The sequence below is a fragment of the Lynx canadensis genome, chromosome F2 (genome assembly GCF_007474595.2).
Source record: "Lynx canadensis isolate LIC74 chromosome F2, mLynCan4.pri.v2, whole genome shotgun sequence".
NCBI classification, from domain to species: Eukaryota; Metazoa; Chordata; class Mammalia; order Carnivora; family Felidae; genus Lynx; species Lynx canadensis.
In genome coordinates, this window is record NC_044320.2 from 15,708,226 (window position 1) to 15,734,267 (window position 26,042).

A 26,042-nucleotide genomic window follows, 5' to 3' on the forward strand; every position below is an offset into this window, starting at 1 on the left:
CTAGTCTCTGAATTACTCGTATTCTAGAATATGTATCTTGAAACAATTAGCCGGAGTAGCCTTGTTAGCTGTTCTCAATAACGTGAAGAGGGTTATTTTGCCAGAAGTGGAAAACAGAACAAAACAACAGCTTTTCCTTGAAAGTCAGGCTACTATTTTGATCATTTTCCTTGGGAAGTGTTTTTCAGATTGTAGGTCATGATCCGGTAGTGGGTTGTAAAACCAATTTCTGGGTCACAGCATTTAAAGAAAATCAGATAGAATATAAAATGTTACTGGGCATTGCATACAGTAAAAGTAACTTCTATTTTGGTGATTATAGGAAAATGTGTCACCCTGTGTGTGTGTGTGTGTGTGTATGCGCACATGTGTGGTGAGAAGCAGTGGCTTGGGTTTTATCACATGGTAAAATATCGCTTGTTTTCAAATTATTTCATTCTCTTTTCAAGAGTTCAGTGATTCTGGGGTGCCTGGGTGGCTCAGTCGGTTAAGCGTCTGACTCTCAGTTTCAGCTCAGGTCATGATCTCATGATTTGTGGGATCGAGCCCCGCATCAGGCTCTGTGCTGACGGTGCGGAGCCTGCTTGGGATTCTCTCTCTCTCTCTCTCTCTCTCTCTCTCTCTGTCCCTCCCCCCACTGGCACTGTTTCTCTCAAAATAAATAAACTTAAAATTTTTTTAAAGATTTCAGTGATTCCAGTGTGTCTCCTGCCCTCAACTTTGCGTGTGTTTCTGTTTCAGGTGGTACCAGGGAGATCGGTTCTGCCCTGACGAGGATGTGCATGAGGCACAGAAGCATAGAAGCCAAGCTGAGGCAGTTTTCGAGGTGAGGAGCATATCCTGCCCCGATCGCATGTGCCCTTGCTGGTTTCAGGTTAAGGAGGCAGTGACTCGCCTGCCCACCCGAAGCAGCAGTCATCTCCCCGTAGCATCGAAGTCCCCACTGCCCATCGCTCTGCTCGCTCATTGAACGAGTGTTCGTTGGTCGCCCGCTGCATGCCAGCACTGGCCTGGGTGCAGGGAATGTGGCGGACAACCAGCCTGCCTGGGTCCCTGCCCTCGTGGATCCTGCACCCCACTTTGGGGGTCTTCTCTGTGCTCCTGTGTGTCTCTGCTCGCCCTCCGCTGGTGGAAGAGCGGTGCAGCCGCCCCCTACAGGAGCCCCTGGAGGAGCAGCTGTGGGTCCACCCTCCACGGAGGACAGCAGTAGCGATCGGGCGCCCCGCGCTGCCAGCATGGGTGGAAATGGCAACGGCTGGCACCAGGATGTGGAGTCACCCGTGTTCCAGTCAGTGGGAGGGAGGGGGGCATTCTTCCAAGAAGATGGGCAGAATCAGCACTCTCATACCATTCTGCTTTACGGATAGCATTCTGCTTTACAGATACGCCCAAGTGAGATGCCTCTGACCCCCCTGGCTGGGCCACTGTGGGAGGTGGCAGAATATTCTGGGAAGTGCCTGGTCTTGGAGATGGCCAGGCCTGGGTTTGAGCCTTGGACTGGCCGTTCAGGCGCTGGAATCATGCAGGAATCATAGCTACTATAAAATGGGGATAATGGTCTCTAAAGGGTTCTTGTGAAAATTAATGAAACATCTACACATTTCCAGCAGAAAGTGCCTGGATAGCAGGTGATGACATCTGCCTGCCTTCCCTCCTGCTGGCTCCTGGGTGGTGCTCCCCAGACCATGCAGCACCTCCTCTCACACTTGTCTCCCGGGTTTATTTGCAAGCCTGTGGCCTGCACATTTGAGTCATGAGGGGACACCAATTCAACGACCATGATTTATTGAGCATCTACTGTGTGCCAGGCACTATCTTAGGGAGTGTGGGGTGTAGCACTGAATAGGACCACGTCCTGTTCTCATGGGACTTACGCTCTGGGCACTATGTACACGTGACATGACGTCAGGGGCTGCTGAATGCCACCAGGGGAGGCACACGGAGAGGAGACGGGTGGCGGCCATTCGACCCTGGGTGGTTAGGGAGCGAGTGTATTCCAGAGAGAGATCTGAACAGACACCTGGAAGAAATAAGGGAGTGAGCTGTGTTGATGGCTGGAGGGAGTGTGTATGAAGGGGGGAGTGCCACGTAGACCCTGATGAGGAAAGGAGGGAACTGTACCGAGAACTTGAAGGTTTTCAGGAGGCTCTGTGATCAAAAGGCAGTCTGAGAACACCTTCTTAGTACGTCTCATCAGTGCAATTCAGGCAATTTATGGGCACTTTCTAATTTTCCTACAGGATCTCCGTAAATGTCAGAATGTGTCCATTTTCCTTCCATTACACAGACAAAAACCTCAGGGATCCATGCCTTGCATGGTTCCTCTGGGTGGGGAGCTGCCTTTCCACGTGCTTATGTGTGATCTGTTTGGGACCCTGCACAAAAATACAGGGAGTCCCTGGGGATACCCTCTGATCCAAGAGCTCATCATTCAGCTTTTCTTTCTCCAGGCTGTCCACAGTTAGCCTACAGTCATGACCATAATCCTGAATGCAAATCAGACTCATGTGGCTCTTTTATATATGTATGTATGTATGTGTGTATATATATATATATATATATATATATATACACACACACACACATATACATGTATACATATATGTATATACATATGTATATGTGTATATATACAAATATATACATACATATACATATACATATATATGTGTATGTATGTGTGTGTATATATATATATATATATATATATATATAATGTATTTATTTTGAGAGAGAGAGTATGCGGGCAGGGGTGGGGTAGAGAGAGAGGGAGAGCAGACTCCAGACTGTCAGTACAGAGCCAGATGTGGGGCTCGAACCCACGAACCATGAGATCGTGACCTGAGCCCAAATCAGGAGTCAGATTGCTTAACTGAGTCATCCAGGCACCCCTGGCTTTTTAAAAATTAGTAATAACGGGGTCCCACCCTCTAAGTGTATGCCAGGCTTTAGGTATGGGGTGCAGCCCTGGCGTCCTTACCTTTTTAAAGCTCTCCAGGTGCTTCTGTTGTGCAGCCAGAGGGGTGACCCCGCTGGTCTGCATCCGTGCTCGTTAATACAAGAGTCAGAAGATAAGCAGGGGAAACAAGAAGAGATGTTGCTCCAACCAGTCATGCTTATGGCTTCCTAACAGTCTCTGGAGGAGAGTGTTCTGAGAATAAGGTTGTTACGAAATGGAGGGATTTGGATGTGAACTTGGGCTTAGTATACTGCCTTATCTTGCATCATGAAATCCTTGATTTAGGTAGTTTTGATAGCCAAGTGTAAATCTTGACAACAGAATGTATCTAATTTCTTCTTTCTTTTTGGTGAAAGCGCTTTAATTGATTGTCTGATAAACCCGCTTCAAGAACAGATGGAAGAATGGAAGAAAGTGGCTAACCAGCTGGATAAAGACCACGCAAAAGGTACAGGGGGGCAAGCTGTCCTCCGCATAGTAGTACGCGTGTTTCGAGCAGAGGCACGGGTATTGCCAGCTGCCACCTGCTGCCTCTGCTGGTGTCATCCTAAGGGCCCACTCTGTTCCCATGTCTCCCGGAGGCATTTCTGTGTTGGAGAATAAGGAGTCAAAAGTGATCCCATGAAACATCCCCCCGTTGCTGAGAGCCCAGATTCTTGGTGGTATTAATTGCGATCAGGTAAATTAAATGTGAACTGCCAAAGATTCATACTTCAGGCATCACAACACATCTTGAAAACCAAACTTTTAATGATACAAGCTATCCTTCGGTCTGCTGTCCAGAACTGCCACCTTCTTTTTTTTTTTTTTAATTTTTTTTAAATGTTTTTCTTTATTTTTGAGAGAGAGAGAGAGTATGAGAGAGCAGGGGAGGGGCAGAGCGAGAGGGAGACGCAGAGTCTGAAGCAGGCTCCAGGCTCTAAGCTGTCAGCACAGAGCCTGACACAGGGCTCGAACCTGTGAACCACGAGATCATGACCTGAGCCAAAGTCGGACGCTTAACCGACTGAGCCACCCAGGCACCCCTAGAACTGCTGCCTTCTTTGGAAATGCTTCAACAAACATGTCCCAGTCCCTCGTGTGCCACCCGCCGGGGGCAGAGTGGTCCAGACAGACACCTCCCAAGCCAGTCTTCCTGGAACCCATGGGTGGGGGTGCTGGCATCATGGCAGGGGCAGGAGCCATTCATTGCTGGGAGGCTCATAACTGCAGTAAAGTGTCGGGGAGAGAAAGCACGTGAGTGGATCTGAGGGGAGTGAACCAGAATGAAAGGGTTGGCTAACAGTGGATCGCATGAGCACGTGACTGAGGTGTCTGATTGGTGGCATGGCACCAGCAGGGAGGGAGGCATCGGGGAAGGCTGCAAGGGAACTGGAGCAGTTGGCAATCAATTGAATGCATACCAGGGCAGCAAAGGAGAGAAGTGTCAGAGGCAGCTGTCATTTCAGACGTCTGAATCTGGGTGATGGAGGTGCCAGCAACAGAAATGAGAAATCCAGGAATAGGTGTAGACCCGTAGGGGAAGCGGAGGTGGTTGTCAGGGGAAGTGTGGGGTTTGTGGGCCGCCCCCTCCTCCGGGGGGTCTGGTGCCGGCCTTGGTGTTGATGTGAGAATGAGGCTAAGGCAGCTGGGCATTTCGCAGTTTCTACCTCCCCCCCCCCCCCCCCCCCCCGACACCGTCTGATTTCTCACGCTATAGTCTTCAGTGCTCTTCTCTGAATGGTAACATCTGGCCAGTGGTTTGCTACATGGGTTCTTTTTTGAGCAGAGCACTGCAAACTGGGGGCCTTGGGAAAGCAAATCCTATTCTTCAGTTTCCTGACACGAGCTGAGAAATTGTGGATTTTTCACATTTAGTAAAGTATTCCCAAATGATGTCTTTCCTCACAGCTGATATGAGTGAATTCTATCAGGAAAAGACCATGGTGCATTTTGTTGGTTTTCATGTGAATAACCCCTTCAGCAGGAGATTTTTACCATATAGTACCCTGATTAAACTGTTTATTGCGTATCATTGTTCATTCTTTCTGTGATGAGAGTAATGGTTGTTCCTAAAAGATTTTCTGTTGAGCAAGGTGGTAAAATTATTCAATAATTCTGCTTTCTCTTAGAATATAAAAAAGCCCGCCAAGAGATAAAAAAGAAGTCCTCAGATACGCTGAAACTGCAGAAGAAAGCAAAAAAAGGTAACTCTACAAATTCTGCTATGCACAGTGTTACTTTGGGGAAATGAACATGTGCTTGATTTGTCTTTGAAGCAGAAAGCATTCGATTCAGACTTCCTTGCCTGTGACAGCCCTGGAGAACAGGAGCAAATAGAATCCATCTGAATTAAAGTTCTCAAGTGCAGAATATCTATTAATTTGAGGCCCTTGCAAAGTTGTGCTTGACTTGTTCCCTCCCCCCACCTTTGTCTCCAAAATTTGACAGTTTCCGTGCCCTATTGTGCGTTGTAATGAAACCTATAAATTTCTTGGAAGCCTTGGGATAACGCATAAAAGCCTTCATGCAAATGTCCTCTAGTAATTATTACAGAAATTATGTCATTTTCTCCTCCATCTTTCACAGCCTATAATCTCCGAAACCCTTTATTAAGTCTTGTGAGAATGTTAGAAACGGCTGCAGTGGGAAGCTGGGAGCTGTTGTTGTATAGAGAGATTTTTCAGGGTGTTCGTGAGTCTGGGGGCTCCCTAGGGGAAACCAGCCTGGTGCCTCGTGGCTGTCTGCCCACCTCCCTGCTGACTGTCCTCCACCAGCTGGCCCGCTGTCAGATACGAGACCCAACTCTGCTCTTCCAGCGCGGACTTTGAATGTGCACAGAAAAATCTAGCTACATCCACTTTGCAGGCATTTGTAATGTTTTACTAAGACCCAGAATGTAGGGACTCAAACTTGAGAAGGTGACATTCTTTCCAGACTGTTCTTCTTGATAACAAGTTTTTGAAGTTGTTGTCTCACAACTGATGAAATGTTTTGTTTTTCCCCTGAGGCTGCTCTGTGCTTAGTGTTTGTTTGGGAAAATTTTTAGGTAGAAATCCCCCAAACCAAATTTCCTCTTTTCCTTAAATGAGAGGTTCTCATTTGGTATTTGAGGAAAATACATTTGGGGAGATGGAGTAGTTTGGTGGACAGTGGGGTGAGGACTGGGCAAAGTTTTAAAGCTTGGACATTTTTAAAAAATGCCCTCCTAGTTCCTGTGAAAAACCATAAGACCATTTCAAGATAAAGGCAGGAGAATTTAAATTTTTTTTTCTTTTTCTTTTTTTTTTTTTTTTTTTTGAGAGAAAGAGAGACAGAGCATGAGTCAGGGAGAGGTAGAGAGAGAGGCAGACACAGAATTCAAAGCAGGCTCCAGGCTCCGAGCTGTCAGCACAGAACTCGACGTGGGCTTTTGAACCCATGAGCTGTGAGATCATGACCTGAGCTGAAGTCGGACGCTTAACCGACTGAGGCGCCCCAAGGCAGGAGAGTTTTCACTCATAATCAGATGTTCTGTTAGTATTGGCCTCAGTTGTTAGTTTTGGATGTGTGTTCTTGGTCTTAGTGCTTCTCAAATGTACATTATATCTTCTTAGTGCACCAGGGAGCTAGTGTTGGACAACGAATGGGGTTTGTGGCCAGTAACATTTTAGTGTGTCCAGAGGTCAATGTTCATAAGTAAAACAGCCAGTCATCCACTTCCATTGAATCTGGGGTCCCATGGAAGAACAGGTTGGAACTGAATTCCATGTAGTTGACAGCTTAGCAACTTTGAGATAGAAGGGATTTGGAAGGAAGGTCCAGGGAAGATACTTCCAGCTCGGGAAAGGTTTGGGAGTTTGGTGAAGAGGATGAGGGAATTAAAAAGGAGCTGTTCCAGAGCTGTCTTTCCAGAGGCCTTAAGTTCTTGGCTGCAGTGATAATCCTTTTATCTGAATGCTCCATGGAGGCTGAACTAGTCTTCATCTGTCACTCAAAGTCCCTGGCATTGTCCAATTAGCAGAATTTGGACCTACGGGGAAAGCCTAATGGGTTGATTACAGTGCAACACAAAAGGAAGTTTCTGGCAACTAGACTTGCCCAGCACTGGCTCGGGCTGCCTGGAGAGGATAATGAGCTCCCCTTCTAGGCACCCGGTAGAAAGTTTCAGGACACCCAGGGTGCTGGACTGGGTAACATGAAGAGATAGATGCTTCTGGTCCTGGGATTCAGAATAATTGGCATTGGTTGTGGGGCTTCGTGGGGCCCTTGGGCCTGAAGGTAGAGAGTGGAGGCTCTGACCAAGGGTTTCTGAAGCATCCATCCCTCAGCCCCTGGCCGTGTACCTGGTGGTGTCAGGCACCATGTCCTTCCAGACAAGATGGCCATGGTGGTGTTGTTATATCTATGAGCCAAGTCAGATCAGTAGCTTGGAATGTTCCAGATGATTTTCTAGTTACTCCAGCGTACAACCAGAAAGCAGTTTTTATTTCTATCCTTTATAATTTTTTTTCTACAATATATAAGTGCATTTTATTTGACCTGAGTGCACGCATTTGTGTATTTCTGGGGCGAATGGAACCTTCTAGAAGGTACCAGAGTCGTCATTCTGACTGTTTAGAATGGAGCGCTCTCCTGGAAGATGGGTAGCCTGAGAATGGAGCGGGAATGCTACAAGGGCCAGAAGAAATCTGGTTATCTGAGGCTTTGAGTTAATTTTTGGGTCTGGTTACCGGTAGTTTCCCTTTTCTGCCAGAACTCATCTCCCTCAAGTGGTCCCTTCCTGGACTCTTGGCTTATAAAGTGTTAGTAGTTCCTTCTGAGATTTATACCATATGTTGGGATAGACACGTGCTTTGGATACATTTTTTTTTTGTCCTGATAGAACTGAATCTGATAACCAAATAATCACTTACCTTTTAATGTGTTTTCAGGAGATCACCAAGCAGCATTCTGCTGTGCCTTTTTAAAAAAACTGTGATCTTTGATCTAAAAATTCTTCTGACTCTTTTTTTCAAAATTTCAAATTCCTTTGTGCTTTTAACTTAAGCATGATTGTAGCACTGCCTTTGACATAGGCAGACACATATGGGGTGCAATTTTTTTTTAACATTTATTTATTTTTGAGAGACCGAGAGAGACTGTGAGAGTGAGCGGTGGAGGGGCAGACAGAGAGGGAGACACAGAATCCAAAGCAGGCTCCAGGCTTCGGGCTGTCAGCGCAGAGCTGGATGCAGGGCTCAAACCCACAAACCGCAAGATCACAACCTGAGCCAAAGTTGGATGCTTAACTGACTGAAACACCCAGGTGCCCCTGGGGTGTAATTTTTGTATGTGACTAATTTACCTTAATTTTCACTCTGCAGATAATCACCTTTTGTCACATGCTTTATTTGACTCTTTTTTTTCTTTTTTTACTGTAATATAGAGTGGTAATTTGTAATCTAAAGGTATTTAAATATTACCATCAAAAAAACTTTGAATGTTTTTTGGTAGATTTGGCTAGATTTAATTTCAAAACCATTTCATTTTGTTTTAGATGTTTTATTTTTTAAGATTTTTATTATTTTATTATCTTAGGGAGAGCACGGTGAGCAAGGGAGAGGGGCTGAGACAGAGAGAGAGAGAGAAAGAATCTTAAGCAGGCTCCAACTTACTGTGGAGCCCAACTCTGGGCTTGATCCCATGACCCTGGGATCAAGACCTGGGCCAAAACCAAGAATTGGACTCAACCAACTGAGCCACCCAGGCGCACCTCAAAACCATTTAAAAAAATTTTGTTTTCAACGTTTATTTATTTTTGGGACAGAGAGAGACAGAGCATGAATGGGCGAGGGGCAGAGAGAGAGGGAGACACAGAATCAGAAACAGGCTCCAGGCTCTGAGCCATCAGCCCAGAGCCCGACGCGGGGCTCGAACTCACGGACCGCGAGATCGTGACCTGGCTGAAGTCGGACGCTTAACCGACTGCGCCACCCAGGCGCCCCTCAAAACCATTTTAAAACAACTTGGCAGGGGCACCTGGGTGGCTCAGCTGGTTAAGTGCCTAACTCGTGATTTCGGCTTGGGTGATGATCTCACGGTTCGTCAGTTCGAGCCCTGCGACACGCTTTATGCTGACAGCATGGAGCCTGCTTGGGATTCTCTATCTCCCTCTCTCTCTGCCCCTCCCCCTCCCGTCAAAAATAAATAAATAAACATGTAGAAAAAAACCAACTTGACAGATGCTCCAGCTGTGGGTGAATGTACCCAGTTTTTGGAAGGGAGGTTTATTGAACACCTACCAGGAGTAAACTCCAGGCAGATGTTGGGGGCTACAGAGACGGTACCTGCCCTCTGGGAAGTTCCAGGCTGGTGTCCGGGGTTGGGACACAGGCAGAGCCAGCCTTATGGACAGCTGATGGGGAGAAGACACAGGCAGCAGGAAGGCAGGGACATGGTGTGGAGCTGGCCTAGTAGCCCACGTTCTGAAAGGCCTCTCATGAGTCCCCATTAAGCCCTGCTGTTTGATGTCAGCTCATGGCCCTTTGGGGTCCTGGGGTCGGCCATACCTTCACGAGCGAAGCGCGTGTGGACTGGGTGTGGGAAACATTTTATGGCATTTGCCTGCTTCTGCCGCTGTACTGCACGAAGTCAGCAACCTTCTCCTTTAACTCCCATGTTACTCTTAATTTAAATTTAAAAACTAATTATGGTAAAGCCTTCTGTTTCAATCTGTAACTACCAAAAGCTTATCAGGGACTTTCTTTGGGAGCGCTGAGACTGGAACATTTTGCTGGATTAACCCTTGAGCCTGACCTTTTACAGATTCTACAGATAGATACCAATCTATCCTTTTCAGCCAGACCCTGCAAAGCAAATACTATAAACCTAACAAACAGACTCACAGAATTCCAGACTAATGTGGTATTTGCTGTTAAGCTAAAATGTTAACTTTTTTTTTTTTTTATTTTCACCTTAGCTTAAGTTTTCTTCCTTGGGTTTCTCTAATTACTTTGCAAGTTATAATAAATTATACTTGAAGGATTTTCTTGATACCTTAATTGGCTTCTTTTGGGAATATAGTCATCTCTCTTCTTAGGAGCCGTACTGTCCTCTCTAGGGGTGATGCTTACTAAGTAGGAAGATTTCTGTTTAGATGTGAAGGAAAGAATATGAGTGAGTCAGGGAAGGGAACCTGGGCACACGGCTGTTGGTGGAGGTGGGTTTAATTGCCCTAAAACAAAATTCAGTGGCCAGCCTCGGACTGTTTAACACATGAAAGAAGGGTAAGCCTGCTGCTCGAATACCAGTTTGACTTTATTATTTTCCTTTTTGTGTCAATTGTGTATCCTGCACTTTGTCACCGTGCACCCCCCGCCAGTGGACGCTCTCGGTAAGTGTACCATCCTGACTCTCTGGTGGCTGGTCACGATGTGGTCCTTGCTGTGGGCTTTCCATGGTTGTCCAGACCTATGCTAGTTGCCCAAGTTTTCCTGCCGGCTCAGAGCAATCAGTTGTGCCTACTTAATTTTCCATAACTAAGAAAATCCTGTGTGTGTGTGTGTGTGTGTGTGTGTGTGTGTGTAATCATTTTCTTTCTGCGGTGTTTGGCCCTTTCACGGGTTAGCCCAACACCCTGAGGGCCTTTGCATCACCATAATTCAGTATTAGACTTATGGAAAGAAGAAATACAGAGTGATTTGCACAGGAAATAAACATATTTATACATACATATATACCTGAACTATATATGTGTATGTGTATTTATATCACAAACAAAATATGTAGAACTGCACTAAATAACCCCTCATAATAATTCCCAAATCAGATTTGGTTGCATTAAGCTAGCAAACTGTCTTTATACTTTGTCTCCCTGGGACCATACAGTTCTTTTCAAAATGAATAATCCATAAAAAAAAAAAAAACCGAAAGTATTTCTTATTTCAGCAGAGTTTGTGTAGTGTTTCATTTCAAAGGTATCAGATCTTCAAATTCAATAATCAAAATGATTCTTCTTGCCTAAATGTTGAACCTCATTCTCTGGGTGATCTGCTTTTGGAGTCTTGTGGCTGTCCCTCTGTCTCGGAAAGGTCTGTCCGTGCGGCATCCGTGTGATCTATCCTTGCCTTGAATGTGCTTGAGTGTTCTCTGAGAACATTTTTACTGAACAGCTCCAGAGAGGTTTTTGAACTGGAATCTGTCATCCACGACAAACCCAAACAACACAGGTCTCCTATGACCAGTGGGGCCGAGATGGTCCCCAACTTTGTAAATGATGATCTTTTCCAGTCCTCAGTGTTGTGATTATGAAACAGTTTGAACATTTTTTAGTGTACTTTTGGAAGGAAGGTAAGACAGCCACTTTTGGTTTTTTGCTTACTGTGATAAGATTTATATCACATAAGATTCACCGTCTTAAAGGCTTGTGGTCCATTCACAACGGTGTGCAACTATCACTACTGTCTAATTCCAGAGCATTTGTGCCACCCCGAAAAGATACCCCCTGCCTTTTGAGCAGCTGCTCCCCATTCCCCCTGCCCTCAGCCCTGGACACCTACCTGTCTGCTTTCTGACTCTATGGATTTACCTCTTCTGGACATTTCATATAAAGGCATCTGTACCATGTGTCCTTTCGATGACACAGAGTTTTACTAGAACTTTTTGTAAGAGTCTGGGGTGAGTCAGTCTGTGGCGTAAACTGCATGGTTTATTCGTTTTGAATGATGGGCAGCAGGGTTGGGGATGAGGAGAGAAATCGGACAGCCCTTTGGCTCTGTCACTTACATGTGGCTCATCTCAGAAAAAATCACAGCTCCCTCTGTTTCTTACTCAAGCAGGGTTCCCAAGGCTAAGCCACAGTGATATGAAATCATAGCAGTAAACTCGGGCATAAAAGACAGAAGAAAGCAATATGTCTTGAAGCCCTCATAAATTTTTTTTTTTTTACAAGTTTTAAATCATTTTTGAACCTGAACGTCTATATTTTAACATAGGTTCTCAGTAATGAAAGTGTCCTGGTTTGACAAGAGAAAAAAAAATATTTATACAAAACCCTCCTTTGATCCAGTTAGAAGTATTTACCTTGAACCCCAGGTTTCTGCATAAGCGTGGTTCCTGAGGGAAGGAATTTACAACTCCAAAAGTATTCCACCAGGCGTATACCGCCCCCTCAAGGAATTGAGACTCTAGTGGGAGTAAACCACCCTGTTTAATCTGTATGCTCAGTGCCGTGTTGAGGGTGAACAAAGGGTCTAGCGATGGGCAAAGAAGAAGAAACCCAGCGAAGCTTGGAGTGGAAGGTGATGGGAAGATGGAAAGGGGTCAGCCGGTGGAGAATCGGGTGGGGACGTTCAAGGTGAAGGGGCAAAGCATATGCCAGCACATGGTCGTCACCATTTAGACGCAAGCACCAGAACCATGGGAGAAGGTGACCATGTTACAAAGGGGCACCCTGAGGGCAACTGTGTGCACTACCCTGAGTCAGCTTTTCAGGAGTACCCATAGGGGAACCACAGGGACCCCGCCTGCTTAGCCTTAGCTGCCTGGCCACCCTGCCCTGCCTCTACATGGTTCTATCACTGGGCCTTATTTCTGCTCACACCCCGAACTGGACTAAACTTCTCCCCCATCAGCGTCCGTTTCACCAGGAGCAGTGGTTTTGATGTCCTGTGGCCACATGAAGTGCATGCACACATTCCCATGTATGTTTCTTCTGTACCTACAGAACCAGCAGAAACCACTCTAAGAACGCCCCCTGAGACTGTAGTCAGTGTGGGTCGTTCTCCCCGTCTCCGTGGTAAAAAGTTGGATGTGTCTGGGTCTCCTCCAGGCACCCCTGCCTTTGGTTCTGGGAAGAGGAATAATTCTATAAGTCCTCTTCCCCGGAGGGAATTCCCACCTAAAAATCTAAAGTCTGAGCTGTTAGCGAATCACCTGGCTTTCTTGCCCCGCACGGGCAGAAGACCTCTTTCCCCTGTTCTGCTGCTGGGTAGGAGGGATAAACGGCCGCTCAGAAGCCGGTGTGGCTGGCATGAGGGGACCTGCATGGCTGTGAACCACGAGCGTCATGGATGGGGCCTCTGAAAGTCATCAGGAATCGCCATCCCCTTTAGGAGCTCCTGGGCCATTGGAATCCATATGGAGCTGAGAGCCCACCCTGGTTGCTTCTTGCTGTCCAGGTCCTAAGACCTGGTCCTGGAAGGGAGGTGGCAGAGCCTAGAAATCTCTGGATACCCCCTGTGGTCACCACCTCACTAACACGAGTCGACTGTCTGTAGAGCAACACCCAGTCTAACATCCTTCCTAAATCCCACCCCTCCTAAATACTGCCCTTGGTGGTGTGGGGCTGGCGAGTGGTCCAGACTGCTTCCCCGACCTGTGCTCACACCTGTGCAAATGGTAGAAGTGGACCTTGAGCCTGAACAGATGATTGTTCCCTGCAGAAACTAAAGCTGGAAAAGTTCCTTCTGAAGTCAGGGGTCGGGTGTTGGCCTCGGCCTCCAGAGGTGGCTTGACCACATGCAGCCTCGAGATCTGTCTGGGTATTTTGCACCCAACTGTAACTCAGTGGGGAAGGTTGAGTCACGGCTTCTTTCCAGGCTTGGGGAAGGCATTATAGGAGCACACACATTTAATTATGCAGCAGATAATTGAATGGGTACAAGCCCTACTTAATGGGGAAACCTGTGTGAAATGGACAGGGAAGGGCTTTGTAATAATGAGTCAGCACAAGGGAGCCACGGCCTGACAAACGTTCTGGCTCTGGGAAGCCCCAGATAGAGCAGCGGGCAGAGCGGGAGAGAAAGGGACAGCCTTGGCAAAAGCAGGAGTGATGGAATTTTCCTTTTTACACCTTGTGTGGCATTCGGAAGCTGTCCCTGCCTAGAATCACTTGAGACCTTGGAATTGAACCCTGGAAAACTCCTTCAAAGGGCTATTGCATTTGGAGAAGAAAGCAGGTGGTCCTCAGAGGCCGGGAGGTTCGTTGGCCATATTTCACAACTGAGAATGTAAGTAAAGACAGGCCACGCAGACACCCCCAGAGGCCCAGAGCTGCGAACCCCCTTCCTGTGCAGAGCTGGTCTCCGAGGAAAGCCTCACCCCGACGCAGCCCACCAGGTGCCTTGCCCGTGACTCTGGTCAGCTGATGGCTGACCTCAGGAGGCTGAAATTCTGAACCGTCTCTTGCACGGTGAGACTGTCACCTCGGTGTGGAGCACCTGGCTTCCCAGTGGCTACATTCAGAAGCCGAGGGAGAGGTATTTACAGTGGCATGGAGAGGTTACAACAGAATCCCAGCAAAAAGGCCAAGAATTTAAAGAACAGCTTGCTTGGAGAAACTGATTCCTTGTACAATCTGGTTTTCATCTATGTAGAGAACATTCAGTGGCTGGTGCGGTGAGTGGGAGGTGGGTGGTAGGTCTGCCCCTCTAGAGCTGCAAGCCGTCCTTGGTTTTCACGGGGCTAATTGGTTCACATCTGGTGTGCTATCTCTCGTTCATAACCGTTCTCTGGGAAGGCTCCAGATGAGCCCTGGGAAGCCAGCCCGTTGAGGAGAGGGGTGTGAGTGCCTCCTCCACTTGCCCTGTGGGCAGCTAAGGAAGCAAAGGAAGCCTCTGCCCTCAAGCTGTCCCCGGGATGGCAAAGGCATTTATGTTCTCACATCAGTTTTCTGACATCTACAGTTAAACCCAGTTCTGACACTAACTACTCAGAGTTGGCATAGGTCCCAGAGGCTGAGGGGCTCAGTGCTACAAGACTGCCCCCACTTTAGCCACTTGCCACGAGTGGGGTTCCCCAGGCTCCCCACACTTCTGCCTGGCTAACCTCACAGTCGGGATTTCCTCTGGACTCCCCTCAGGTTTGATGATTCATGAACACGACTCACAGAACTCAGGGAAGCTCTGTACTTGGGATTGCTGGCTTATTATAAAGGATACATATGAGCACCCAGGTGAAGGGATACATAGGGTGGTGGTGGGGTCAGGGAGGGTGCGGAGCTGCTCTGTCCTCTCTGGGCATACCACCCTCCCAACACTTCGGTATATTCCTCAGCCCAGGAAGCCTCCAGAAACTGGCTATTCAAGTTTTTACCAAGCTTTGTTATGTAGTCACGATTGATTAATCATTGGTGATGTAACCCCACCCTCTTTCCCCTCCCTGGAGGTCAGGGGTTGGGGCTGAAAGTTCAAGCCTCTAATCCTGTGGTTGGTTTTCCTTGTAAGTGTCTCCCATCCTGAACTTCTCTAACCCCCTACCCCCGGGTCATCAGGATGACAAAGACACTCCTGTCATTCTGGAAATTCCAAGGGTTTGGGGAAGTTCTGTGCCAGGAACTGGGGCAAAGACCGAACATATACATATTTTCTGTCCTAACACAACACTCTGGCGTCCTACCGACAACCGTGACCTGGCAACACAAACAGTACAGTTCATTATGAAGAAAACGCTGGGGCTGGATTCTCCGTGGAGGAGGTGAAGGCTTCCAGGAGGAGGCAAATACTCAAGCAGACAGACTCCTAAAGGTTGAATCGAATTCTTGTAGAGACAGGGGTGGGTGGGACAAGAGATGAGTGTACTTTCCGGGAAGAGGCACGCAGAAAAATCAGTGGGGCTGGAAGCAGAAGGCGGGTTTCGTTGACATTTCATCCATTTAATATTGATTGGTGCCTGGTAGGTGTCCGTCAGGGGCTCGATGCCGGGCTCAGGTTCTCCCCATGCCCAGGGAAGATGGAGGAGTGCACTGTACCTTTAAGACCTTACCTTGGATAGGCGTGGCTCTTGCATCTTCCCTCAGGTGTAGAACTAGCCACAGGTGAGCAGGGCCGTTTGGTTTTTTGTTTGTTTGTTTGTTTGTTTGTTTGTTTGTTTGTTTTTTACTGTATTAAAGACTTAAGACTTTCAGGACTCTGAAGCCCTTGAAGGCTCCTTGGCTTCTAGAAGGTTCTGTGAACGTGTGCATTTGGATTAGTGACGTAGCTGGATACCCGTTAACAAGTGGCTGTTGTGATCCACACGGGAGATGACAGTGACCAGGGCTCAGGGAAGTGGCCACAGGGATGGAGAAAGAGCATTTTAGGGGAAATGTGAGAGAGAGGGGAGTTGAAGAAGATGCAGGTTTCAGGCAACCAGGTTGACGAATGGGAGAGTGTTTCTTTGACCACAGAGGAGGAATCATGTCAAAGATAGGAGGGTTCTGAGACGCCGTGGGTGGTGAGCCACGCGTTGGCATGGGCTTTTTCCTAGTTTCCTCTAAGCTGTCTTTGATTAAGCAGCTGTTGGTCCAGGGACCAGCGAATCCTGGTGACAAAACCCCCACCTTTTAGTGAAAGGATTATGGGATCTTTTGCATTTCTGTACATCAAAGAAGACATTGAACTGAAAGCTCATTAAAAAAAAACCAACCTGTGTGCCCAGCAAACTGCCCCCGGCTGAGGTGCCCAGTGTGGGGAGGATGGCTTCAGAGACACTGATAGCACCTGACACGTACCGAGCGATCACCACGTACTGGGCGTTGTGCTACATGCTTCACGCGAATGAACTCATTTGGTCTGAAAACAACCCTGTGAGCAGGGTACTATTATGTATATCTCACAGACGAGTGGACAGTGAGGCACACAGCACGTTGAAAGAATAACACAAACCGAGTTGGTTTGAGAATTTTTTTTAAGTCAAAACGCCTCCCATCTTGTCTGATCGAATCCATCTTTCTTTTGACTTCTGCTTGTTTTCACTTTGGGGAATCAATCCAAAACTGCTACAGGCTATCAGGGTAGATTTGTACAAGGATCACAAGGACAGCCGCCTTTCGGTGGGGAAAGGGAGTTCTTATTCCATTTCTCATCTCCAGCCTCTTCTTGCGCGTCTGTTTCTGTATTTGTAGCCCACATTTCATTGACTCTAGAATGCCACGAGATACACACCATTTTTTTCTGGACCGTGATAAAAGAGGGAAGAAGATGGTGCCGACTGAACTCTGGCGCACCATTGATTGCAGGACGCACCCTGATTTGTGAGCTATAAAAATGAGAAAAAATGGGTGCCTCCAAATGAAGTACTGTGTGTGTGTGTGTGTGTGTGTGTGTGTGTGTGTGTGTGTGTGTGTGTGGCAGATGGAAGGCATTTTGTTAGATCCTGATTGTTTCCCTGTACTTGTGTCTCAGGAAAAACAGATGACCTTGGATATTTTCCTGACAGCGGTCTTGACCCAGTGTGTTGGTTCTTCCCCGTGGGAAAGCCCTTTGCCTGAGAATGTGTCCGGCGTGGTCCAGCCCCAGGGCTCAGGCGTGGGCTGCAGGGTGTGATGAGAAGGCTGGGAGGTTCCAGATAATGCGATTCACAGTGGACTGGGTTTTTGCTTTGGGCTGTTGGGGACATTGAACATTTAGCTCCTGGTGACTTGTTCCCAGGGTTTATGTTTGCCGTGAGCATGAAGTACAGAGAGCGCGGTCCCTGAACAGGAAAGACCTCCGGGTGGAGGGTGGCAGGGCCCATTCCTGGCTCAGTGGCTCCATGCAAGCCACGTAGCCTCCCTTAGTCTCGGTTTTCCCTTCTCTCAATGGGGGGCATTAATTCCTGCCTTAAACATTTACATAAAGATTAAGGAAAACAGAATATAAATGTTTGCAAGATATGGCATCTTCATATCATTCCAGACCACTTTGTAATCTCTCCCTACTTAATTAAAATGAAAAATGAAATCCTTTTTCTTTTAGGGATGCTGCTTTGGCCCGTGACACTGTGCCCATTAATGGTGCTTTGTCCCTGCAGCATTTTCTGTAAAGAAAATAATCTTCTGAATTCTGGGGGAGTAAAAGCCTCCTGGGTGGTGTTCGTTGGAATTCTGCGGCGTGAATACAACCAAGACCTGGAAACTGGCAGTGGGAAGACAGTTCTCAAGACTGAGGTGACTTAGGTTTAGAGAAAAGGTCACAAGCAACTCTTCACTCGGGAATTTTGTCTGGAAAGTCCCCTGAAGGCACTCCTCTCCTTTCTTGTGGCTGCCTGGCAGTCCTGGGTCCCGGGATTTGTGTTTCATAATGTTAGGCCATTTAAGGGCAGGATGGTCAAGCCCGTTCAGCAAACTCGGGCCAAGTTACCCTACCAGTGCCTCGTTCATTCGCACGTGTTGAGAGCCTGTGTGCTCGGTAAGAAGGTACAGCGCGGAGCAGAAACGTTCGTGGGGTTCCCGATCAGTAGGGCAGACTGACCTCAGTCAAAGAACTCAAGAAATAAAGATGGAATTTGTACTGGGAGGAATGTCCTGTGGGATCCATGGAGGGCACTTCTGAGATCAAGGAAGGAAACCCCAATCTAACGAGAGAGTTCCAGAAGGGATTTCCTGAAGGACGGAGAGTTGCCAGATGAACAGGCCTTAGGTGGCTGTGGAGGGGGAGGAGAGCGCGCATGAGGATTGGATGCAGCCAGACCCTGGGCTCTGGAGAAGGGTCTGTGGGGTGCAGGGAGGAGAGACAGTGGCCTGAGAAGAATCTCAGAGGCTGCCGGTAGGTGGGCTGACCCATGCATGCCTTGCAGGGCAGGCGATGTTGATGACATTGGACTTTTCCTGAAAGCGCTGGGCAGTGTTGAGAAGTGGTACTTGGCCTTTTGCAAGAGTCTGGCACTGCTCTGGGCCAGCATGTTAGGTGACAAATTGGGGGACATTGCAGCTCTCCAGACGAGAGATCAAGGTGACCCAGTGAGGGTGGCCATTGCAGAGTGGAACGAGAGGCTGGGGTCAAGTCCAGTGGGAACTCGAGCGGCCAGCTGTGCTGGGGGAGCCAAATGGATGAACTCTTGTGCACTGAATCAGTACTCCTGCAACTCTGGATTGAATCTTAAAGCTAGTGCATCCAACTGGGACATGGAATAATTTCTCCTGCAGTTTTTTTTCTTTATAAATATAATTATATGTTATATTGGTGAATTTAAGAAATAAACATTGTGTTTTTAGGTTATGATATATCCTGAATGGAAATGTACTCACTGTGCCTATAATTATAGCAGTCTTTACAGATTATACTTATTTTAGAATACTACAATTTGCAAGTCCTTTAATTACAATATAATACATATTTAAGATAACTTTGCTATAATTATAGAATAATTTAAATTTATATTTACCAGATTAGATGACACTTGGTTCCCGTCACTTTTCATTCCTATGTGGGTATGTTTTCTAAAGTCAGTGTGATTAATTACAGATAGAAACGTGCCTTATACTTTGTGAAAGGAAGGGAAGATACACGTTCTCCTAATTTCTTATAATTAGAGGCTGATAGGAAAAGACATTGCTGTCATAATCGAAGCACATCCAAGTGGGTTTGGTCAAGCGTTGTGGGCTTTAATCTATCTTCCTGACGCCCCTCCACCCTCCCCGGGAATTGAGAACATTCTGATGGCTGGGGCCCCTCATGTTCTGTTAGAACATCATAGAGGAGATGGAGAGACGTGAGGAGGCCCTAGACCAGCCTGAAATCACTCCGCCTCCCCCGGCAGGGCTGGGGACGGACCAGGCAGTTTTGCAGGTTGCAGAACAAAAGAGAGTGTTTTCAGCCTCCTGGAGCTTCTCTACCAGAGGCTTGTGTCAGGTGTACCTTAGGTGTATGTGGATTCAGTTGCACAAACCAATAATTTTTAAATGCTTATTTATTTGTTTATTTTGAGAGAGAGGGAGTGAAAGTGTGTGTGCACATGCCAGCAGAGGAGGGGCAGAGGGACAGAGAGAGAGAATCCCAAACAGCCTCTGTGCTGTTGGCACAGAGCCCGACATAGGACTCGATCTCATAAACTGTGAGATCATGAGCCTGAGCTGAAATCAAGAGTTGGATGCTTAACCAACTGAGCCACCTAGGCGCCCCAAACCAGCAATTTAATAGAAAGCCCCCGGTTCTCATAGGGCTGCTGATGCCCCAGCCTTCCCTCCTAGAGCTTGAGTTGCAGACGGTGGGTGTCCTCAGTGGGGTGCACTTGTCCCCTCCCTAGACGGTCCCTGGCTCTCACAGGTTTCCCATCCACTGCAGACTCGAGAAACCCATGGTCTGAGGCCAGGTTCACGTGGGGGGTGGGGGGTGGGAGGCGGTGGCGCCCTGCATCCTTGGGGAGGCAGCTGGGAAACCTGCAGGAGATGCTATAATTATCCTGAGGGTAGACATTGACTAAATGGAGGAATGGGTGAAGGGTCACCTTGGACAGATGCAAACTCTCCCATCACGGAATCACTGGGTAAAATCCCTGCACGGAACTCAGTGCTGCCTGCTGTAGCCGTCCGGAACTTGTACCGGCTTGACTCGCGAGAGTCCTGCATGCAGCATGTACTTCGCCAGACATCCAAGGCGTTTTCAGGGGTGACCTTTGACTAGGCAGGACTTTCTTTTTGTGTGCCAACTTACAGCTCAGTCCCTGCCCAAGAAGTGATGTTTCCCTCATTAAATCCAAAGACCTTTTCTGGTGGGATGTTCTTGAAGCCTGGGTCAACCTCTTGCTCCATATTAAGCTTTCTCATCTGCTTATGAGAGAAAATATGGAACATATTCCTACTTTCAAGGCAATTTCCCCTGACCCTTTCCTTTTTCAAACCAAAGAACACATTGCATTTAATGTTCTTTACATCATTTAAAATTTTTTTAAGTTGATTTATTTATTTGGAGAGAGAGAGCCTGTGTGCATGCCTGAGTGAGAGAGGGACAGAGTGAGAAGGAGAGAGAAATTCTAAGCAGGTTCTGCACTGTCAGCTCAGAGCCCCACTTGGGGCTTAAATTCACGGACTGTGAGATCAAGAGTGGGACACATCATTTTAAAGAGGGCTAAACGGTGACTGCTCAGGCCCCTTGCTGATTCCTTCATGTGGCTCGAGGCAGTGAGACAGAGGAGAACGAGTCCAGCCCTAGAGGGGTCAGGCTGTGTGGGCTCTGCCCTGGATCCCCACCTTTCCCTGAACAGCGCTGGACAAGTCTCTCTCAGCCTCTGACGAAGTGTGGAAACAGGTTGGATAGCCCCAAAGGCTCCTTCCATGTCTAGCGTTCTGTGTTGAAAATGATCAGACATTTATTGAGCACTGGCTGTATACACACGACATTGTACCAGGGGCTGGGCTGGGAGAGTTCCAAGTCCCTGCTCTGAAGGAGTTTAGAAAACATTCCCTGGTTCAGGTGATAGGTGAAGCCCCTGCATAGGGAGACCAGTATGGAAGCCCGTGAGCTGGGCTCTCAGCTGGTCACCCCCTTATCCCCATCTACAAATCAGATTTGCAGTAGCCTCTCCTTCTGTCGTGGTGCCAGTGTTTCTCTTCTAGCACAGCGAACCTTTTCTCTAAAGAATCCAGTTGTAAATATTCTTGGCCCAGGGGCCATACAGTATGTGGTACAACAATTCCATTCTTCAGTTATAACAAGAACAAGTAGAGACAGTATATGAACAAGTGGGCATCTCTGCGTTCTAATTAAACTTTATTTATGGACATGGTTTGCTAACTATTTTATAAAGTTTTAGTTTGAAAGGTTAACGCTCCGTCTTAAACTCTAGAAGGGGTTGTGTCATCGTAACTGGGGTCTGGATGTGGCCAGACGATTACCGCACGTGGGTCAGGCTCAGCACTGACCCTCCCTTTAGACTTGCACCAGCAGAGACCTGACTGTAGGTCAGTTTGTTACTGGGCTTGTTTTATAAGAACATTCAGGACTCCACCAGGGAGTTAAGCTGACTGCCAGGGATTCTCAGGCGCCCCCCACCCCCACGCCATGGCCAGGACAGTTGATACTTGCCATCTTTGTCTTCAGAGACAGAAACTTCTGTCCAAACAGAGGCTCTTTGATTGAGGTTGACCCAGCAAAGCCACTTTTTGCCCATTTTGGGCAACATCCACAGGCCCTCACCTTGTTCATCCCTTGGCCTCTTCAGAATGTTCTACAAAGAAAGAATACTGTCTGGCTGCCACATCCTGGGGTTTTGTTGGCAGAAGTCTCCATAGGGGGTTACGTAAGGCAAGAAGGCAAGTCAGGAGGAGTCACCCCAGGAAATCTTCCTTGTCACGAGGATAAACGTGCCCTTTGGGCACCGGAAACTGGAAATGGCCGGTACTAGACAAACAGCTACCTTCAGTCCTGAGTATAACTGAGTCATTGTTTTAAGTCCTGGCAACTTGCGGTTTCCACTCCAGCAAGGACTCGAGGGAGGAAGGGCATTTGTTCCAGAAGCTGGTGTTTCAGCAAGCCACGCTTGGGGCTTTGTTTTGTTTACAGGGAGAGGTGACATCCAGCCTCAGTTGGACAGCGCTCTCCAAGATGTCAACGACAAGTATCTCTTGTTGGAAGAGACCGAAAAGCAGGCAGTCCGGAAAGCACTGATTGAAGAACGCGGCCGATTCTGTACCTTCATCTCTATGCTGCGGCCCGTGATTGTGAGTCAGTGGAAAGCTCTGGAAGGCTTACACTGCTGGTGTGGAGGAGACTTTCCTTTATTTATCCAACCATCACTGAGTCGTCAGGAATCGGCTGTGTATCAGGGATCATGATGGTGGAATCACTTCTGTAGAGCAGTGATTCTCCATGAGTTGCCAATGGCCACATGGCCCACTCCTGGTGCACAGTTCTTAGCCCGAGTTGTTGACTTACTCTTTTCCCCCCCAAGTCTAGAAGGCCTTGCAGAGTGGTTCTTAAAGTGTGATCGCCTGGCCAGCAGCGTCACCTGGGAATTGGTTACAAATGCGCTTCTCGAGCCCAACCCAGACCTTACTGAATCCAAATCCTACCAAATCCAAGCCTTTAGGGGTGGGGACCCAGGCATCTGTGTGGTTTTTTTTTAATTATTTTTAGTTTATTTATTTATTTTGAGAGAGAATGACAAAGCAAGCAGGGGAGGGACAGAGAGAGGGAGAGAGAGAATCCCAAACAGGCCCCACGCCCAGTGCAGAATCCAGTGTGGGGCTTGAACTCCTGAACCTTGAGACCATGACATGAGCTGAAATCAAGAGTTGGACACTTAAGTGATCCCCAGTCATCTGTGTTTCAAACAAGCCTTTCAGGTGATTTTGACACCCAGTGGCTAGGTTTAACACCAGTGAGTGACCATGAGGTTAATAGGGGAAGAGCCTCAACAAATCAATTCATACTTATTTATTTATTTATTTTTGAGAGAAAGAGCGAACACATGAGCAGGGAAAGGGGCAGATAGAGAATCTTCTTTTGTTTTTGTTTTTGTTTGTTTTTGAGAGAGAGAGAGCACATGAGTTGGCAAGGGGTGGGGAAGGTAGGAAGAGAGAATCTCAAGCAGGCTCCATGCCCACAGCACAGAGCCCAATGCAGGGTTCGATCCCATGATCATGATCCTGGAATCATGACCTGGGCTGAAATCAAAGAGTCAGATGCTTAACCACCTGAGCCACCCAGACGTCCTAGATTTTTTTTTTTAAGTTTATTTATTTATTTTGAGAGAGACACAGAGACAGAGAGGAAGGGGCAGAGAGAAGGAGTGAGAGAATCCCAAGTAGACTCCAAACCACCAGCGCAGAGCCCTATGTGGGGCTTAAACCCACAAACCGTGAGATCATGACCTGAGCCGAAGTCGGACGCTTAACCGACTGAGCCACCCAGGCGCCCCAAGACTTATTTTTTTAAGTAAATCATTTGCATGCCATAATTGAGGACTTTTGCTGTAGGCATTCTTGAAGCTGACACAACGACCCCAGCTCACTTCCCTCAGCCCTAGCAAAATGCCCAAGTAGGAGTCGTTCCTCTGAGCACAGAACTTTTCCATGGCTCATTCTTGCCGAGGCCTGCAGTCCCAGCTTGGTACTTGGGTGAAGTGAATGACTTTCTTCCACAGTCTCCTGCCCCTATCTCACTTGCTGTGACTTTCTATCAAGTAGGTGGGGAAAAAATAAGAAAGAAGGGGGAGGGGATAGTTAACTTCATTACACACACATGTGCTGTCACCAAGAGCTGTTATCAGATCTGGACCAAATTTGTTCCAAATCGTGTCAACCGTCGAAGCTGAGTGAGCTCAGAGGGCCTCGGCCTATAGAGGGGCTATGCCGCAGGACTCCATGAGAAGATGCAGACGGACCATCCGGGAAAATGTGGCAGCTTCCCCCCCTCCCCCCCCACCAGGCACCATGAGGAAGGCCACGTGTTTTCTTTGACTTGCTCACCACTCTCTGGGCGGGACAGGTCACTCCATAATTATGGCAGATTCCTTTTTCCCTTTCTGTTTCCCAAAAGAAAGGGCTGGTAGTGCCTTTAGCCAAGATGTACCAGTCTCGAGGTAACTTTTCTGGAAAGTTGAAAGGGTTAGACAGTAACCCTAATAAAAACAGTTGAGCCAAGACCATGAATGAATCACTCATGATGACACGTTGTGGATTACTTTCCTTCAGGAAGAAGAAATCTCCATGCTAGGGGAAATAACTCACCTTCAGACCATCTCAGAAGATCTGAAAAGCCTGACCATGGACCCTCACAAATTGCCCTCCTCAAGTGAACAGGTAGGAGCTGTGGGCACTCGGGAGAGCAAACCAAAGACATAAAGGTTCAAGGTCTCGAGAGTTCCCAGAGGCATCTCATTTAAAGTCCTATCTGTGTTTCACTATATGGTGAAATACAGTAACCATCGTTGCTAGCCATTATAGAGCACTTGCTGTGTGCCATGTATGTTCTAAGCGCTTTACATAGACTTCCTCAGCTAATCTTCAGTATTATTCCCATTTTACAGAGCAGGACACTGAGGCAATGAGAGATAAAGTCCTTTAACCAGGTTCAGCTAGCTAATTAGTGGTAGAAGTGGGATTTGAACCCAGCAGTCGAGAGCCCATGCATGGCCTTAACCACTTGTGTTCACCTGTCCTCTAGAAATAAACTCTCACAGGAACATGATAGTGATGTGTTTTGGTCATCCTTGTGAACCATTCTCACTGAATTTCTCCCATTCTGATGGATTAAAACAGGATCTCTTTTACAGAAAAGATGACATCTTTCGTGCTTATTCATTTGGTTCATATGACATTAACGTATCAAGTGGGAAGGACCGTGTTTGGGGGGACAGCTGATGAATCACATGCTGGCTTTTGCCCTTTGTATAAAATTCTCATTGCCTCCCTGGAGAACCAACTCAGAGGACAAATACAAGAGTTTACGTTTTCCATTCTATGAAATTGCTTTTGTCAAATCACAGCAGGCACGCGTTTGCTCCGTGAATAGACATTTATTGAGAATCTACTACGTGAATGAAAGGTAGACCTCACATTCAAATAGCTATTTGTCAAGCAGGGGAGCCAGATGTAGAAGTAACTGCGAACAAATTGGCTTGCTCTTGATTCTGTCAGGTTTTAAAATCTCAGGGCCAGAAGTGACCCACTGAATATCAGGCGGCTGACGTGCGAGACCGACAAATCCTAACACCGTCATTGAATTTGTGGTGCTATGAGACAAGAATCCTATAAATTCTGGCCTTGAGTATACCTGACTCCTGTAAATCGTTAATCTGTAGCTGTAAATCTCTCCCTCTCCCTCTAGACTGACATTTCATGGTCCCCTCCCCCCTTCCAATTTTTTATATTTTTGCTTGTCTCAGAAAAAGGATTATGACATTGATGGATTGGTACTGTTGTTCTTTAACTGAAGAAAGGATGTTAACATTTTGTACGTTAACCCCACCCCTCGATGATGACAGCATTTTGATGATACAGGTTAAAGATTTGATGGATGATGTTTCCCTTCTCAGCACCTCATCTACCCACTCGGCTCTGTCCCCTTAGGTGATTCTGGACTTGAAAGGTTCTGATTATAGTTGGTCGTACCAGACGCCACCCTCTTCTCCCAGCACCACCATGTCCCGCAAGTCTAGTGTCTGCAGGTAAGTAAAGCTGGGCTCTGCCCCTACTCACCTGCAGCGAGAATCCTCCGGAAATGTCTACCATCTGCAAAATTGTTCTCTAGCGGTTTTCTTTTTTTTTTTTTTAATTTTTTTTTTTCAACGTTTATTTATTTTTGGGACAGAGAGAGACAGAGCATGAACGGGGGAGGGGCAGAGAGAGAGGGAGACACAGAATCAGAAACAGGCTCCAGGCTCCGAGCCATCAGCCCAGAGCCTGACGCGGGGCTTGAACTCACGGACCGCGAGATCGTGACCTGGCTGAAGTCGGACGCTTAAC

At 47.3% G+C, this 26,042-nt stretch overlaps 1 protein-coding gene across 9 annotated transcripts in view; it reads left to right on the forward strand.

Moving 5' to 3' along the window:
* The window catches only part of MTSS1 (MTSS I-BAR domain containing 1), a 165,644-nt gene that overhangs the window by 126,266 nt on the left and 13,336 nt on the right, over nt 1-26,042 (forward strand). For 5 of the 9 annotated variants that reach the window (XM_030304471.2, XM_030304468.2, XM_032591949.1 and 2 more), the window contains exons 4-10: nt 742-826; nt 3,316-3,407; nt 5,071-5,145; nt 10,281-10,292; nt 22,138-22,295; nt 24,270-24,377; nt 25,647-25,744. In XM_030304471.2, the coding sequence (XP_030160331.1) occupies nt 742-826; nt 3,316-3,407; nt 5,071-5,145; nt 10,281-10,292; nt 22,138-22,295; nt 24,270-24,377; nt 25,647-25,744 (628 nt within the window). The remainder of the gene's footprint in view (nt 1-741; nt 827-3,315; nt 3,408-5,070; nt 5,146-10,280; nt 10,293-22,137; nt 22,296-24,269; nt 24,378-25,646; nt 25,745-26,042) is intronic. The other 4 variants (XM_030304469.2, XM_030304473.2, XM_032591950.1 and 1 more) reach the window with 1 other exon arrangement.